Raw genomic sequence first — 15,570 nt, 5'->3', positions numbered from 1 at the left:
CCCCAGCCGACAGTCGCCACTTTCATGACATGCTTTACATCACTGTGGGTCGCGGACAGATTTGCATGGGTCCCTTTGTTTTTTTGGTTTTCTACAAAATCTTAAGAAATTCCATACATTAAAACACAAATGTTTCAGACGTAGTGAAAATAGCCGATCTACAAGCCCGTAGATCTGCTGTTTTCACTAGGCAGATAAGAGAATTTACCTTATTTTAAATGGTAATAAGGTGGGCAGAATAAGCTTCGGGCCAAATCTTGTTGACTAAATTGCACTGTATGTTCTGTTTTGTCTTTTAAAAATCATAAACTAAACTAGGTGATGATGATGATCACTTGGAATAGGTGTTGAGACATTCAAATTTGTCCGACTAATAAATGCTGTGAGACCTTGTGAGCTTGTAGATCGGCTATTTTCACAATCTTATATTATTTGTCAATTTACTTTCTTTTTTGGAGGGGCATTAAAAAGGTCTTAAAAGTCCTTAAACTATCACTTCACTGTCATCTGGGGACCCTCCTCCCCCAAAAACTAAAAGTCATGTGGAGACCCCCTTAGGAGTCCTGACCCACAGGTTGAGAACCACTGTATATGATTAACAAAATAAATCCTCACCTTAGTGCAGTGTTTCTCAATCTTTTTTGGCTTGAGTACCCCCTTTCCCTGATTTCTGAATCCAAGTACCCCCTTTACCCGGCAACAACATTTTGTTTTGCTTATAAAACTGCAATTAAAGTATAAATAAATATATGACGATATATGGTATATGACGATATATATTAAGCCCCCATTCAAAGAATATAAAATCACACATAAGAAATGGAGAGAAAGAGTTTAAAATGGTTTTCATGTCAATAACTTCAATACAATCAAACAACTTTAAAACACATCCCAGTTGCCTGGTACCATGTAATTTGGGTTAGCAACTCAGGCTCATATCAAGTTTCTCCATGTGTCATCATTAAACATAACAGTACATGTTTTTTACCCTCCTAATTCAATTGTGGTCAATTATTTAACTATGAACAATATTAGCATGATTTATACCTCTATTTTTCTTTTTGGGGACATTTTCTTGAGTACCCCCTGCAGTACCTTTGCGTACCCCTAGGGGTACACGTATCCCCATTTGAGAAACACTGCCTTAGTGCATCCAAGCATGTGTGCAGTAATGGTAAAAGGCCTATTGTGCATTGCAGGCACTTCATTGCTCCATTGCAGGTTTTTCCCCCCCCCCCTCTCAGAAAATAACTTGACATTTTTGTTTAAAAGAATTTATTTACAATTACAAAAAATGATTGTAGAAAATGATAGACGTCAAATAAAAACACATTACATTTCTGTTAGAAATAGTAAAAAAATATATTCAAAGTATTGGTGGTGTTATTCTGTCCAAGTGCACCTGGGAGGAGAACAATGGGGTGTTGGTGTCTGGCTTTAAAAAAAAAAAAAAAAAAATACGATTTAGGTCAACCAAAGGGGGGCAGCTACAGTTCATGTCTGAAAGAGTGCGTGAGAGCCCACCTCACTCACAAGCTTCCCAGGTTGGTCTCAAGTCTCAGACTCTGTTAGTTCCATGTGGCCAATCCCCTGTGTCGAACATGTGCGACATAACGTAGTCCTCGTACTGTCCGTCTATGAGCTTGGCCGCGTTGTTCCTGGCAAACCAGCAGTCCACGCTCTGCGTCCCGCTGTAGATGCGCCGGGTCTTCTTAACCACCGGCACGGAGCGGTCCTTCAGCTTCAGGACCGGCGCGGGTTTGACCGGCGAGAGGTCGCCCTGTGTTGAGCTGCTGCCAGGAAGCTCGGCCAGGCCCACCTCCTCATGTAGGAATTGACCTGGAAATGAAAATGAACAGGGCTGTCAGCAGAGAAGTCTCTTTGTTTTCAGTAGTGGAAAAAGTACCCATATCAGGGGCATAGTTCCGCCCATAGACATAGAAAGGTAGACGCCTCCTTCGGCTAGGGGGCGTATGCATTGAGCAACTAAGGGAATCTTTGTCGCTTCCGTGTTCATTGCTTCCACGTGCGTCACACATACGGAAGTCGGTAAGCCAATCAGAGAAAGGTGGGGGCTGGTCTTTACGTATGCAGCCTATAAGAACAGCTGAGCAGCGCAACATCGGAACTGACTCTGTTGAATTGAATTGTGGTCCTTGGATAAGTCACGGAAAAGACACGCTGTGATTGGCCAGTAGTCACTTTGACTGACAGCGTTCCCTTAGTCTTTTCAGGAAGTCCGGACTAGAACTTTTGCACATCGCTCCAATTAACTGCAGAGGCGAACGAGGCATCTAGCTCTTTATATCTGTGGTTCCGCCGATTTAAAATGACTCCAATACGGAACTAAAACTTCCTATGATTGGCCGCTAGTTGCGCTGTTTTCCCCCCCGGCCGATCGCAAAAAGAATTGTTCTCCATTGGACCCCATTCATTTTCCCCTTTCGTTTTCTAACCTTAATTAACATTTTCATAAATACTTTATGGTTCCTATCGCTAGTTAAAAATTGCCTTTCAATCACGATTATATCCGTTTTGTGAAAATAAGGTCCCATTTATGATAAAATTGATGATAAAGTTGCGGGGGGCGTGGCCAGCCGGCTGTGTTCTTCTTCGTGTGCTGTATTTCGGGAGGCTCCGACCACATTCTCCCATGTATCTCTGCGGTTGCACGTGACCGTTGGCAGCCAATAGAATCCTCTGGTGCCTTTACAATCTATGATGGCAACACCCATGCCAAGGACCCATATTGTGTCATTTGCGCTGCATAGAAACCAATGGCTTCGCTTTGTCCATATCTTTTATACAGTCTATGACCCATATCCTTTACTTACTATTTACTAAGTAAAAGTATCAATACTGCAATGTAGAGAAACACTCTGTTACAAGTAAAAAAGTGAGGAATTCAAAAAGCACAAATGTATTGGTATCAAAACTGTACTTAACGTACCAAAAGTAGAAAGTACTCATTATGCAGAATGTACCGTTTCACCAGTCTTCAAATCTTTTGAAAATAGCAGATAAAAAAGCTCACAATGCGTTGCATCGCAACGCACTGTGAGCTTGTAGATCGGCTTTTGATTTTCAAATGGCCGAAATGCATATAGGGCTGAAGTGGGTATTGTATGTTTTTGTAATAATAATCAAAATCTACAAAGTAACTGGTTACTAAAGTTTTCAAATAAATGGAGTGGAGTAAAAGTAGGCCTACAATATTAGGATCCGAGATGTAGTAGAGTAGAAGTTAAAGTATTTGAAATTATAAATACTCGAGTAAAGTACAAGTACCCAAAAATTGTACTTAAGTACAGTACTTAAGTAAATGCCATTAGTTACTTTTCACCACTGCTTTTCAGTCAGCTGAACAGGAGAACACCGTCTCACTGTCTCTCAGAGAAATACCTCCTCAATTTCCTTCCCTTGAATCACATCTTCCATCCTTCTCCAATAAAAGTCATCTACTTGATTTCCTTTATTTCTTAGCCCTTCTTTCTTTACACAGCATTGTGCTTGCATAAATACTATAATCATTCAGTCAAGGTCTGGACATCTCCAAGTTGAAGCATATTCGACCGTTGGACATTGTGGGAAAAAATAGTAGCTCCTAGCACAATGAATGTGATTTCATGTTTCAAAATAATGTAATTGTGAAAAATGGCAATTAATTCAAATATATTTGGTCAGCTGTTGCCCTCATCTTCTCACTATTACAAAATGGTTATTACCAGATATCCATCTATCAGGCTCACAGGGGCCATAACATACTATTTGACCAAAGATGTGGCACAGACCCATTTAGGCCTAAAGGTCTTTGCACACTGCTGCATTTTTCGTTGCGAAATGCGTTTTTCAGGGCAAGGAGAGAGAGAGAGATAGAGAGAGCAAGGGACCGAGTGGTGCGCGAAACGGGCGGCAGTGTGCAAACGTGACTGACATAACGTGAGGTTGATTTTTTATTTGCGCGCTCCGAAATTCACTCCGATATTCGGCCCGAAAAACGCAGCAGTGTGCAACCAGCTTAAGTCCGATTTGAAAATTACAAATGACAGAAACAAAATTCCCAAACTATTTGATAGCTTACACCTTTGGCTTTTCATAGAAAAAAAAAGGAAATATTTCTTTTCAATACTGTATTACTGTACATACTGTACATGTAGTGTAATACACAAAAATGTGTTCCCGGCCTGAGGGGGTAATACACTTTAAGGTGTACCCGTCCATAATGGGTTAACAAAATTGGCAATAAAGGCAATACAGAAATGAATAAAACACCTTTTCCACCAATAATCATCATTACTAGTAATCGTGATTACAATATTAACCAAAATAATCTGGATAATCACTTTAGCCATAATTGTGTAATAAAACTGCTGAAATATAAAATGTAGATTATAGCATGTACCCAGCAGGCCGTGACAGCTGTTGGACAGCCCCTTGCTTTTGGAGATGTAGAACCCGAGGTGGTCCCTCTGGTAGGGGGCTGGGTTCTTGTAGTGGTGCACCAGGATCACAAAGCTGATGGCGCCTGCTATGGTCACGGTCACGTTGGACTTGCCCACGATGGCCACCGACAGCGCGCCGCTCGCGACCGTCGCGGTGGAGTCGCAGGGCAGGACCATGCGGTCGAGGCCGTCCAGGATGACCTTCTTGGGGGTCACCTCGATGTAGGCCCGCTTGGGCTTGTCCACCACGATCGTGATGGTGCTGAAGTAGGTGCGCTGCTGCTTGTGGCTGCCCGGCGGTGCCGGAGCGCCGATCAACTTGCCGTTTACGGTCACACCTTGGGAGACGAATGGAACACACAAGTGAGGCTTTCAAATTTAGGGCCTAGAATTATTGAATGCTTTAACCAGTGAAAAATAGCAGATATACAAGCTCACAGCGCGGCACCGAGTGCCGCGCTGCGAGCTTGTAGATCTGCTATTTTTTTAAAAGTCGTGAAAATGTGTGCAAATCTTTGAATATATCTATTTTCAAAGCGAATGTTTGTAACTCAAATTTTGCTTCTGGGTGGTCCCTGGAACTAAATATTTTGAGATGGGGGTCCGTGGCCAAATAAATATATATTTTGGGGTCCTTCACATGAAAAGGTTTGAGAACCACTGACATAGTAGTCTCTCAAGAACAGACTAACTGAGCTCCAGTTGAGTGAAAAGGACCGTTTCTTTGACGATGGCTGGCCAGATTGCTGACACAGGTTTTTCAAAAAGTCTTAGAAGGATTCAAAAGACACGTATAGAATCGGGTGAAAATTCTAATTTTCACGATTTTTCAAAAATAGCAGATCTACAAGCTTGCAGCGTGGCACTCGGTGGCGCGCTGTGAGCTTGTATATCTGCTATTTTTCAATAGTTGAAGCATAAAATAATGATACACAATAATGTGTACCCGTTCTAAATGACTCGCCAGTCCAATATACAATATGTGCTTTGACGCTACCTTTTAAGCAATTTAAGTCTGAGTTCCTATTTTTGGCATGTCATAGGCAAAACATTTCAAAACATTTAAAACATTGACAAAAATAGCCAATCTGCAAGCTAACATCTTGTAGATTTGCCGTTTTTGCTATTATTGAAATAGGGCATACGTGGTTAACATTGCTGACTTGTGTTGTGTTGGTGAGCTTGCTGTCTGTTATCTTACCGGAGTCCTTGTGGTCGGACACTAGGCGGAGGACGTGTCCAGGCTCTCCATTGATGTTGAAGCACACTGTCAGTTTACTGAGGGGGAACTCCACAATGAAGTGGGGGTCACCGTCCGCTAAGGCAGGACAATAAAGATTTGAAAGGGTGTTGGTGAGGGATAGAAATTGGCCATTTAACCACTCACAGCTCTTTTGTGAGCTTGTAGGTTGAGACTTGGTGTAGATTGAAAAAAGCGATATGAGATTTGGTGTAGCCTATATTGAAAAAAAAAGTTCAGTGCAACCCAGGTCTCTTTTACTAAGTATAAAGGGTCTAAGACAGGGGTGGGCAACGTTGATAATGGAGAGGGCCACTATATTTCCACACTCACAGAGGGCCACATTGCATATACTGTCTGGCAGAAACCTCAGTATTTTTTGTTTAAATAATGTACTACGTCATTCTAGTGTATCACACAACAATAGGCGATCTACAAGCTCAAAATGCGTAGCAGCACGACGCGTTGAAAATTAATGTACTGTACTACGTCATGCTAGTATATCACACAAAATAGGCGATCTGTTTTGAGCTTGTAGGTGGGCTATTTTTTAATCGGAATCCTGTTTTTTGTATATATATATTTTGTTTTTAATTGGAATCCTGAAAAGTATTTTCTTTATTTAATTTCAAATTAATTTAGTTATACTTGTGTTAACTTTATGAACTTTTATACAAATACATTGGACATAATTCTTTTCTTTTTAATACTAGTCATTAAGTCATTAATTAAAGCGGCTCATGTTTGCATGTTTGGAATTGTAACAGCTGAAATAAATATCAGTATTCCAATATTAACCTCCGGGCCTCATTAAGTGGCGGTGGGGGCCGCGTGTGGCCGCTGGGCGGCGGGCAGCCAGTTGCTCATGTATGGTCTAAGTGGTTAAAAACACAACTATCGGTAGACGGGACGGGGGGATTGGGTCTGGAGGCAGAAAGACTGACTCATGTGATAAACAATAGTTTGCTGGTTTGTGGAGGTTATCCTAAGGGCAGTGCATTGAGTGCAATGCTCTTAAGCAAGGTACTTAAGCCCTGACCGCACCAGCACTGTGCAGTAGCTGACCCTTTTACCTGACCTCTGCAGAAATGCATAGTTAGTATGTAAAAGAAAAAGTGTGTTGTTGGTATCTAGGAAAGAGTCACATTCTAGTAACCTAACCTAAAAGTTACCTAAAGAAACCTGCTTCTTTTTCATTTTGTCCCAATTTAGACGTTATGCCATGTAATAGTCCTAGTCACTTCTGACCTCAGCTGTTGCTCGGTGGGTGTAGACAACCACACGTCTCCTACAGCCGCTCCTTTTCATCTGACAGTGGAGAGTTTCACTGGGAGGGCTTAGGGAAGGAACATGCTATGCTATCCCAGTTTGCGATAATGGAATCCGTAGGAGACGGGGTTGAATAAATTAGAAGGCGCGGCTTGTGATTGGCTGGAGCAGAGGTTGGGAGCGCTCCGCTGTGTTCACTTGGACCGTGCGGGTGAACGTTAACCTGGTGAAACGCTGCCGACGCTGCTGAGTAGCTAACCTGCCGACGCTGGTGACACGAAAACAAGCGCTCCTTCTCCCACCGTCTCCTACGGACTCCATAATAGCTCCCAGTTTAGCTCTCTGCTGAACAAGCACCCTGACTAACCTGTGGGAGACGCTAGCACAGCGACAGACGGCACTACGGGCTTACCACCTGCGCAAACCATGTGCACTGTGCAGGCTCTTCTTCTTTTTAACACAAAGTTAAAAGTATGGCATATCACTTTAATTTAACTCAGACGGACAGCTCTTTCCGACAGACAGCATGTATAACTTGAGTTTCCTGTGAGAACAGGCTGAGATGAATGTAGAGATGAGATGAGATAAGATGAGAGAGCAACACTAATGACAGGGTCATTAGCCCTCACTAACTACCCCTGATGCAGTCCCTATCTTCGCTGTAACACGCACGCACGCACGCACACACACACACACGCGCACACACACACACACACACACACACACACAAACCTCCACCTCTCATCTCCTTCTTTACTCTTCGTCACACACACTCCCCCCCCCCCCCCCCCCCCCCCCCACACTCTGCCGTGCAATGTGTGCTCACAGGACCAGGGGCGTCACACCAAATTCTGGGCCCTGGGTACAAGGATTCACTGTGGGCCCCCCATGAATGTTAACTATTGAAAAATAGCAGATATACAAGCTCACAGCGCGGCCGCGCTGCGAGCTTGTAGATCTGCTATTTTTTAATTGTTTTGAAAATGTCTGCAAGAAACCTATGTTTCCATGTCAGTGATGCTCAAACTTTTTCATGTGAAGGACCCCCAAAATTATATGTATTTAGCCACGGACCCCCATCTCAAAATATTTAGTTCCAGGGAGCCCCCAGAAGCAAAATTTGAGTTAGAAATGTTCGCTTAAAAAATACATATATTCAAAGATATTCACACATTTTCACAACTTTTCAAAAATAGCAGATCTACAAGCTTGCAGCGCGGCACTCGGTGCCGCGCTGTGAGCTTGTATATCTGCTATTTTTCAATAGCTAAAGTTACTAGGGCCCCTCCACCTTGGGCCCTGGTGGTAACTCAGTCCCACTTTCCTACCCCTTGTGACGCCCCTGCACAGGACACGCACATGCACGTTTTTAAAGTGCTGCCTTTAGTCCCAGCGCTGGTATTTCAATTAGACACTGTGTGCTCCCTGCGCTCCGCAGGTCATGTTCTGGGGCATCAATTAACCCCCTAGCTGTCTATGTGATCATTACCGTCTGGCGGACGAACGGGCAAATTACAAGCCACCCACACGGAGAGAGACTGTAGAGTAGTCTACTGTATATTTCCCCTCTGCTCTCCGTCAAGCTCTCCGTCAAGCTCTCTGTCAAGTCCCCTAAAGACGCCGCTTAACCACCCACCCCATGGGAACAAGGCACGGCAAAGAGGGACAGCCACGCCACTTGAGTTCACAATGGGCCGCAAGGCTGGTAAATACACGTACTGATGTAGACAAAAAGAGAAAAGATAAAAGTGTCACCTGATGTTTTGGAGACCGTGATGGATTTCTTGACTGGCCTCCTCTCTGCTTTGCCTGCGGAAGGGAAGGAGAATTTGTCGTCGTACAACAGGGTTCCCCAATAGGCGGCCCGCGGGCCATTTGCGGCCCGCGGGAGGCTACTGTCTGGCCCCCACCAACCCCAGTAATAATGGTAGTATAAGAGCAGCAACAACACTAGTATATCGTCGTTGTCCGGTTTAAACATTGTATGTCCAAAACGGTTTGTTTAGTATCTATCGTCTAAAAAATGTACTAAACTACTGAAAACAGCCGATCTACAAGCACACAACGCCTCGCATTGCGAGGCGTTGTGTGCTTGTAGATCTGCTGTTTTCACCAGTTTTGTCACTTTTGTGCGATGGTCTTATATGATGAAGCAGGGCTTTGCTTTACCAAAAAGCCATACACATTTGAAACTTGGAGATACAAGGTTTCTGCCCGACAGTGACGATATCTGAACAAATGCATTGGCGGATTCCACTCTAGGTATTTTGGTGTGTGGGCACCCTAACAGAGTATTTCTATACTGCAGTATTGATATTTTTACTTATGTGAGTACTTTTTCCACCACTGCATTTTAGGCGAAGATTTTAAATTGGGTGTTTTTAATGGCAGAACATTGCAACGTCTTGTGTGAGCCAATAGATTGTCTATAATTATTATTTTCAATAGGGCTTAAGTGTTTCATTTCCATTAGTGTCACAGCTGTTGGTAGTACGTAGTGAGGAACAATTACAGAGGGAGTGTGTCTATGAAGAATAAAACACAGCAACAATCTCACCCGTCGTCTTGGCAACACTGGAACTGCTCGACTCCTTCCCTCTGAGCTTGTGGGGAGTGTCCTCCTCCTCGTCCGCGTCATCCGGCAGCTCGTTGGCCGACAGGGCGGCCTTGCGGGCCTCCGGGGCTTGGGTGGGCGCCGGGGCCATGGTCCCGTCTGCCTGGACCTGGGGTAGGGGCGGACGATATGATGATAAATCTCCTTGAGACGATACAATGTTTTATACAACATTTTTCAGAGATATCGTATATATATCGTGATACAATGAGGGAGCCTTATAAAAAGAAATCCTTTCGAGTTGTTAATACAGAGATTGATTGCAGAATTTAATTTAAACCTGCATTTTGGTCTAAATCAGTAGTTCTCAAACTTCTCCCCTTCTCCCCTTAACTCTGACAGTATACAATTGAAACCAAATGGTCCCGTAAGGGTTACGGGTCAATTTGGTTTCATTTGTATACTGTCAGAGTTACATACTTATAAGGGTCGATTTAGTCCCTGGACCCCACTTTGAGGACCACTGGTCTAAATGGTCTGTTACTCCTTTTTCTTTTAGGTTTTGTTGTGCTGTTGTAACTTGAAAACGAACCATAGAAACTAGCATGAAAAAGAATCGTGATAAGATCGCGATACCGTTTGGAAAAATATCGTGATATTGTATTTTTTCCCACATCGCCCAACCCTGACCTGAGGCCTCTCCACCACGAGGCTGGTGAGCGGGGTGAGGAAGTGGTACGTCATGGACAGGTTGGTGGCCTGCTGGATGTGTCCCTCCCTCTCCCGGCTGGTCTGGCTGCGCAGCCGCGACCGCAGTCCCTCCTTGACGCTCAGGAAGCCCCAGACGCGCTCCACGAAGTCCTCGGCTACCGACGACGCCTCCGTCCCGGGCCCCGGCCCCGGTCCCGGTCCCGGCGCCGCGGGCCTCGTCCCCTGCGCCGACACCCTGGAGCCTGGAGGAGGAGGCTTGGCGACGGACGCTGCGGCGGCGGCAGCGGAGGCCGCCTTCACGTGCCTCTCCGTCTCCACCTTTTGATCGATTGATTGAATACTTTATTATAGAGGTTTGCACAGGAAAAAGTACAGGAGGACAGGAGTACAGTTCACCGATACAAGGTCAACTAAAAGGATTTAAACCACAAGAAAGCTCGATGGCTTGTTTACATTGGGGTCCTTTTAGTATAGGGTAGATCAGAGGCAGAGCATGAAAAACTTTCCTTGGGCTAAAAACTTCCCCACAAAACTATGTGACGAGTCATCACTTTTCACAGCTTTGTGGGGTCCATTTTTTTTTTCTTTAAATTTTTATCCCACGATTTTTGTAACCCATTTTTTCACCCGGTGCCAATTGCCTAAGCTGTGATCCTGGGCTCTACTCTCCCTCTGCCAACCTGGGGAGGGCCCCGAACTGAGCTCATGCTTCCTTCAATGCATGAGGAGTGAGCAGGCCGCTTCTTATCACCTGACAGGGGGAGCTTCCCCGGTTGGACGTAGCGCGTGGAAGGAACACGTTATTCCAACCAGTTCCATTCCCCTCCATCAGGCGCCCCGGCTGGCCAGGGGGAGGCTTTATAGAGACCAGGATTACTGCATGTTTTTGTGAGGGTATCTACCCTAGGAGACACGGGGAGAACATGCAAACTCCACACAGAGTCCATTTTTAGCCCAAGGAATGTTTTTCGTGCAAAACAAATGCTTGCAATGGATTCAGAATCATGAAAAAAAGAAGGGGAAAAAATCCTGTATAGTAAGTGAATGGGTAGGTGCAAGAAATCATTAGAAATGAACCCCATGGGACATTAGTTGACCACGGCAAAAACAAGAAATCATAACTAGACACCATAAGGGTCTCTGACTGATCTACCCTACTATTTTGTACTCAATTCATATAAACATTCAATGCCAAATACAGTGCTATGCAAAAATATCATCAGAAAACAGTAACAAATACTTGGTATTTACAGTAAAAGGCTCAGGGGCAGGTGAGACTAGGCTTTGTCTTCTTCTTTACCTGCTGTCGCCGCAGAGGCACGTCGGTCTCCAGGAGGATGCTCTTGTCGTTGTTGGTGGCGGTCACCTGCACGTGGAGGGACTCGGCGCTCTCGTTGGTCAGCTTGCCGGCGACGACGATCTCGGAGCCGTTGAAGTAGTTGGTGAAGAGGTGCTGGGTGACGTACTGGACAGAGTCCGCCGCGTAGTCGATCCTGATGTCGGACAGCAGGGGCGTCCCGATCTCGTCGTAGAACCTGGAGAGAAGGTGCGGCGTGAGATATGATTTTCTTTTTTTTAAAGATTTGTTTTTGGGCTTTTTTATGCCTTTATTTGATAGGATAGTAGACTGACAGGAAATGGGGAGAGAGATGGGGAATGACATGTGGCAAAGGTCGTCCGGATCGGGAATCGAACCGGCAACGCCAGCAGGCATCATAGCCTAGTATGTGGTATGCGCCTTGACCACTAGGCCAGCGGGCGCCCCGGCGTGAGAGATGATTGAGGAACTAAAAGAGTTGCATCAGACACATTTTATCTTTATTTTTTAAGGATGAAATGAGAGATAAATACCAGTTGAATCTCAAACTAAAATGTCAGCACAAGCTCACAACGCTGTGTTGTGAGCTCACAATGTATCTACGTCAGGGGTCCGGGACCCCTAGGGGGTCCTCAGAGTTACCACAGGGGGTCCTTCAAATCTTTGTGTGATAGAAACTTTTTTTCTTTAACCACTAGCTTTTTTGGGGGGTCCATATTCTGAGAACTTTAGCCAAAAATAGCAGATCTACAGCACGAGGCGTTGAGAGCTTGTAGATCAACTATTTTTGGCAAAGAGGATTGGTGTAGAGGGGAAAAAGAGCAGACTAAGTACAGAGTGAAAGGGCAAGTTTATTAAGTATTGAAGGTTCAAGTGGTTAAATATCTGAAAACACAAATTGACACAAATCCAAAATACACTGATGATGGTGCTGTCAAACAATGAAACTATATGGAATCTACGAAAAGGTTGTGGGGGTCCCTGCTTCATCTCTCGCTCAACTAAGGGGTCCCTGGCCTGAAAACGTTGAAGACCCCTGATCTACGTGATACGCTGTGAGCTTTTTACATAGGCAATTTTCACTGAATGTCTATTTTTGCCGAATGCTTGCCTATTATGCCCTAACTATAGGGACACTATGCTTCATGTGGTGGAGAGGGGTGAAATGAATATCTCAGGAGATTGTGTGTTGTGTGAGTGTGTGTGTGTGTGTGTGTGTGTGTGTGTGTGTGTGTGTGTGTGTGTGTGTGTGTAGGTGTGTGTGTGTGCGTGGGCCCCTCTGGCCCGTCTTGGTGTGTGTGTCGCAGTTAAACCTCCTCACCTCCTCGCCAGCGTGTTTGTTCAAGCAGGACCGGGGCTATTATCTGTGGAGTCTATCTGTTAACCCCCTGAACACATACTCAGACACGGGTTGCACAATGTACACACATTCCTCCTCCACTGAGCAAACACCTTGTGCGCGTGAGAGGGTGCACTTGTACCGCCATCTATCTTTGTGAGACCTCGCGAGGATAAAAGATGAGGAACATATTCCTGCATGGTCCTAACTTTTGGTCCAGAGATGAGGCGGTTTTAGGATTAGGGTTAGAATTCGAGTTAGGTTAAGGTTTTGGCATGTAACTGGAGGTGGTCAGGGTTGGAGGGGAAGTCAGTCCTCGCAAGCATAGCAATACAAGAGTGTGTGTGTGTGCGTGTGCGTGTGCGTGTGCGCGCGTGCGTGCGTGTGTGCGTGCGTGCGTGCGTGCGTGCTTGCGTGTGTGTGTGCGTGCGTGTGTGTCTCCTGTCTCACTTTTGTTCAGCAGAGAGAGACAGGTTGTGTGTTAAAGAAGTAAAGAAGTGTGTGTGTGACTGTGTGTATGTGTTTTAGTTTGTGGCTGTCACAGAAGCTGATTAAAGAGCCGTGTTGTCAGCACCGTCACATTTTCAGTCAACTCTTCTGTCCCTCATAGCTTGATGAGAGACGAAAGTACGCAATTCACCCTTTGTCAGCCTTCTGATTGGTCCCTGACTGACCAACCAGTAGGCTCTTTCTGACTTGTCCCGCCCTGGTTCTGCCTTTTTTATGTAGAATTTGCTAAAACATAATTTTTGGAGAAATAAAAACATTTAAAAACATGCCCAGTCACTATACTACACCTGAGAGGCTCCTTTTTACTGAAACCAAGTTTAATATGAGAATTGAATACACAAAATAACAATAAGAAGCAACTGAATTTCAATGGTAGTGGATGGAGAGAAAGGACTTTTGTCCCACCAAGACACAGCAACCAATGGGTGCGAAGAGGGGCTGGGCAACAGGCGGGATTTGACAAAGGGTGAATTCAGAGAGAGATACGAGACAGGGATAAAGGTGCACTGATTGGCTAATAAGAGCTGGATTATGTCCAGTTTCCGGAAGAGTGACATTCTGTCCATTAAGTGAAAGAAAACGATAAAGAGACGCTGATGCTTTTCATGTACTGTACACATAGAGCACCAACATATGGAAAGGGTCATCAACAAAACACCCCAACTCAGTGTTTGTCAACCTTTTTCATATCAAGGTCCATTATTTATTCGACATTTGAGCCACGGACCACCGTTTGATGAGATTTAGCCTCTCAGATCCAAAACGTAGAATATTTTGTTATCGTTGGATACGATTTTGTCCGTATTGATGTGGTAACAAAGGAGAGTTAACAGGCCAACATTGATCACAATTAAAACATTACTACATTGAATTGGGTAGACTTCTTGTAATTTAAGTAATGCTCTTGGGACTGTAAAATGAAACCAAGTGGACCATTTGGATACCAACTCTCCATCTCTGCATTTAGCTGGGGCCACCTGGAACCCCCTCAAGGACCACTGGTGGTCCCTGGACCACTGATTGAAAACAACTGCCCTATAGCTGAAGAAAATAATTTGCACGCATGCATGCACACGCACATACACGTACACATTAGGGGTGCAACAATACTGAACCGAACCGAATGGCCCTGTCCCGAACCGAACAGCCCATACCGAATGAACCGAATTTCTATTCTTTTTGTGGGTGTGGCCACATAAAAACATAATTTTAACTCTTTCTGTACACTTTTTCGGAGACATTCTTCCTCCTAGTATAGGACCCCATCTTTAAAATAAACTGAACATTTTGGAAATATTTTCAAATATATATATTTCCTTTTAAATTTTTACTGTACCAAAACCAAACAGAAACCATGAGCCAAAAACCGAGGTTTGAACTGAACCGTGGGTGGGCTGACTGAACCGTTTCACCCTAGCACGCACACACACACACACACACACACACACACACTCACACACACACACACACACACACACACACCCACACACACACACAGTCCCTGACCCTTTGAGCATGGCGCTGGCGTCGGCGTCTTCGCGGATGCGTCTCATCATGCCGCAGTTCTCCAGGGACATGCGCTCCAGCAGGCGGTAGTCCACGTCGTTGCCGATGCCGATGGTGAAGATGCAGAACTTCTCCTGCACGGCCGAGCGCGCGTTCCCCAGGATGGCCGGGGACTGCCTCTCCCCCACCGTGGGCCGCCCGTCCGTCAGGAAGATGATGAGGGACACCGTGTTGGGGTTGCTGTCGGGGCCCTCCAGGAAGTCACTCAGTAGCTGGGAGCCCGTCTGGATGGCACCGTCGATGTTTGTACCTACACGGTGGCAGATTGTTAACACTTTGACAGCCGTATGGAGATGCCCATATTAAAACCGAAATATACCGGACATCTGAGCAAGGAGTCTCAGCCAGACCGGAATTTACCGTACTGGGTCATTAAAAACGAAATAAATGATTTTTATCCGAAAATCGACGATCGTCTAACCTTCCCTAGTCACCGCTCGTCCGTCGATAGCACATGGCTCCTCTGACATGAACCGGAAGTAACGTCAGGTCCTTCCCCTGCTAAAGCTTCCCAGCTCCCATCCATTTATGGTTTAGACGTTAGCATTAGCATAGCTGGAGTGCTAGGGGCTAAGCTAGCGAAAATGTTCACATCGACTGTACAGTCATACTTGGATTATA

General features: G+C 45.0%; 1 protein-coding gene across 1 annotated transcript in view; it reads right to left on the bottom strand.

Moving 5' to 3' along the window:
• Positions 1-1,558: 1,558 nt before the first annotated feature.
• itih5 (inter-alpha-trypsin inhibitor heavy chain 5) overlaps positions 1,559-15,570 on the bottom strand; it is a gene marked incomplete at both ends in the record, with an annotated part of 29,925 nt that continues 15,913 nt past the window's right edge. Inside the window, 8 exons of the mRNA XM_080754395.1 lie at positions 1,559-1,839; positions 4,403-4,780; positions 5,644-5,760; positions 8,707-8,760; positions 9,509-9,674; positions 10,196-10,534; positions 11,517-11,751; positions 14,890-15,199. Of these exons, the coding sequence (XP_080610521.1) occupies positions 1,559-1,839; positions 4,403-4,780; positions 5,644-5,760; positions 8,707-8,760; positions 9,509-9,674; positions 10,196-10,534; positions 11,517-11,751; positions 14,890-15,199 (1,880 nt within the window). The remainder of the gene's footprint in view (positions 1,840-4,402; positions 4,781-5,643; positions 5,761-8,706; positions 8,761-9,508; positions 9,675-10,195; positions 10,535-11,516; positions 11,752-14,889; positions 15,200-15,570) is intronic.

Source organism: Nannobrachium achirus (assembly GCF_963921795.1).
Source record: "Nannobrachium achirus genome assembly, chromosome: 23".
Taxonomy (NCBI): Eukaryota; Metazoa; Chordata; class Actinopteri; order Myctophiformes; family Myctophidae; genus Nannobrachium; species Nannobrachium achirus.
The sequence above is the reverse complement of the archived record's forward strand: the minus strand, read 5'-3'. Positions and strand labels throughout refer to the sequence as shown.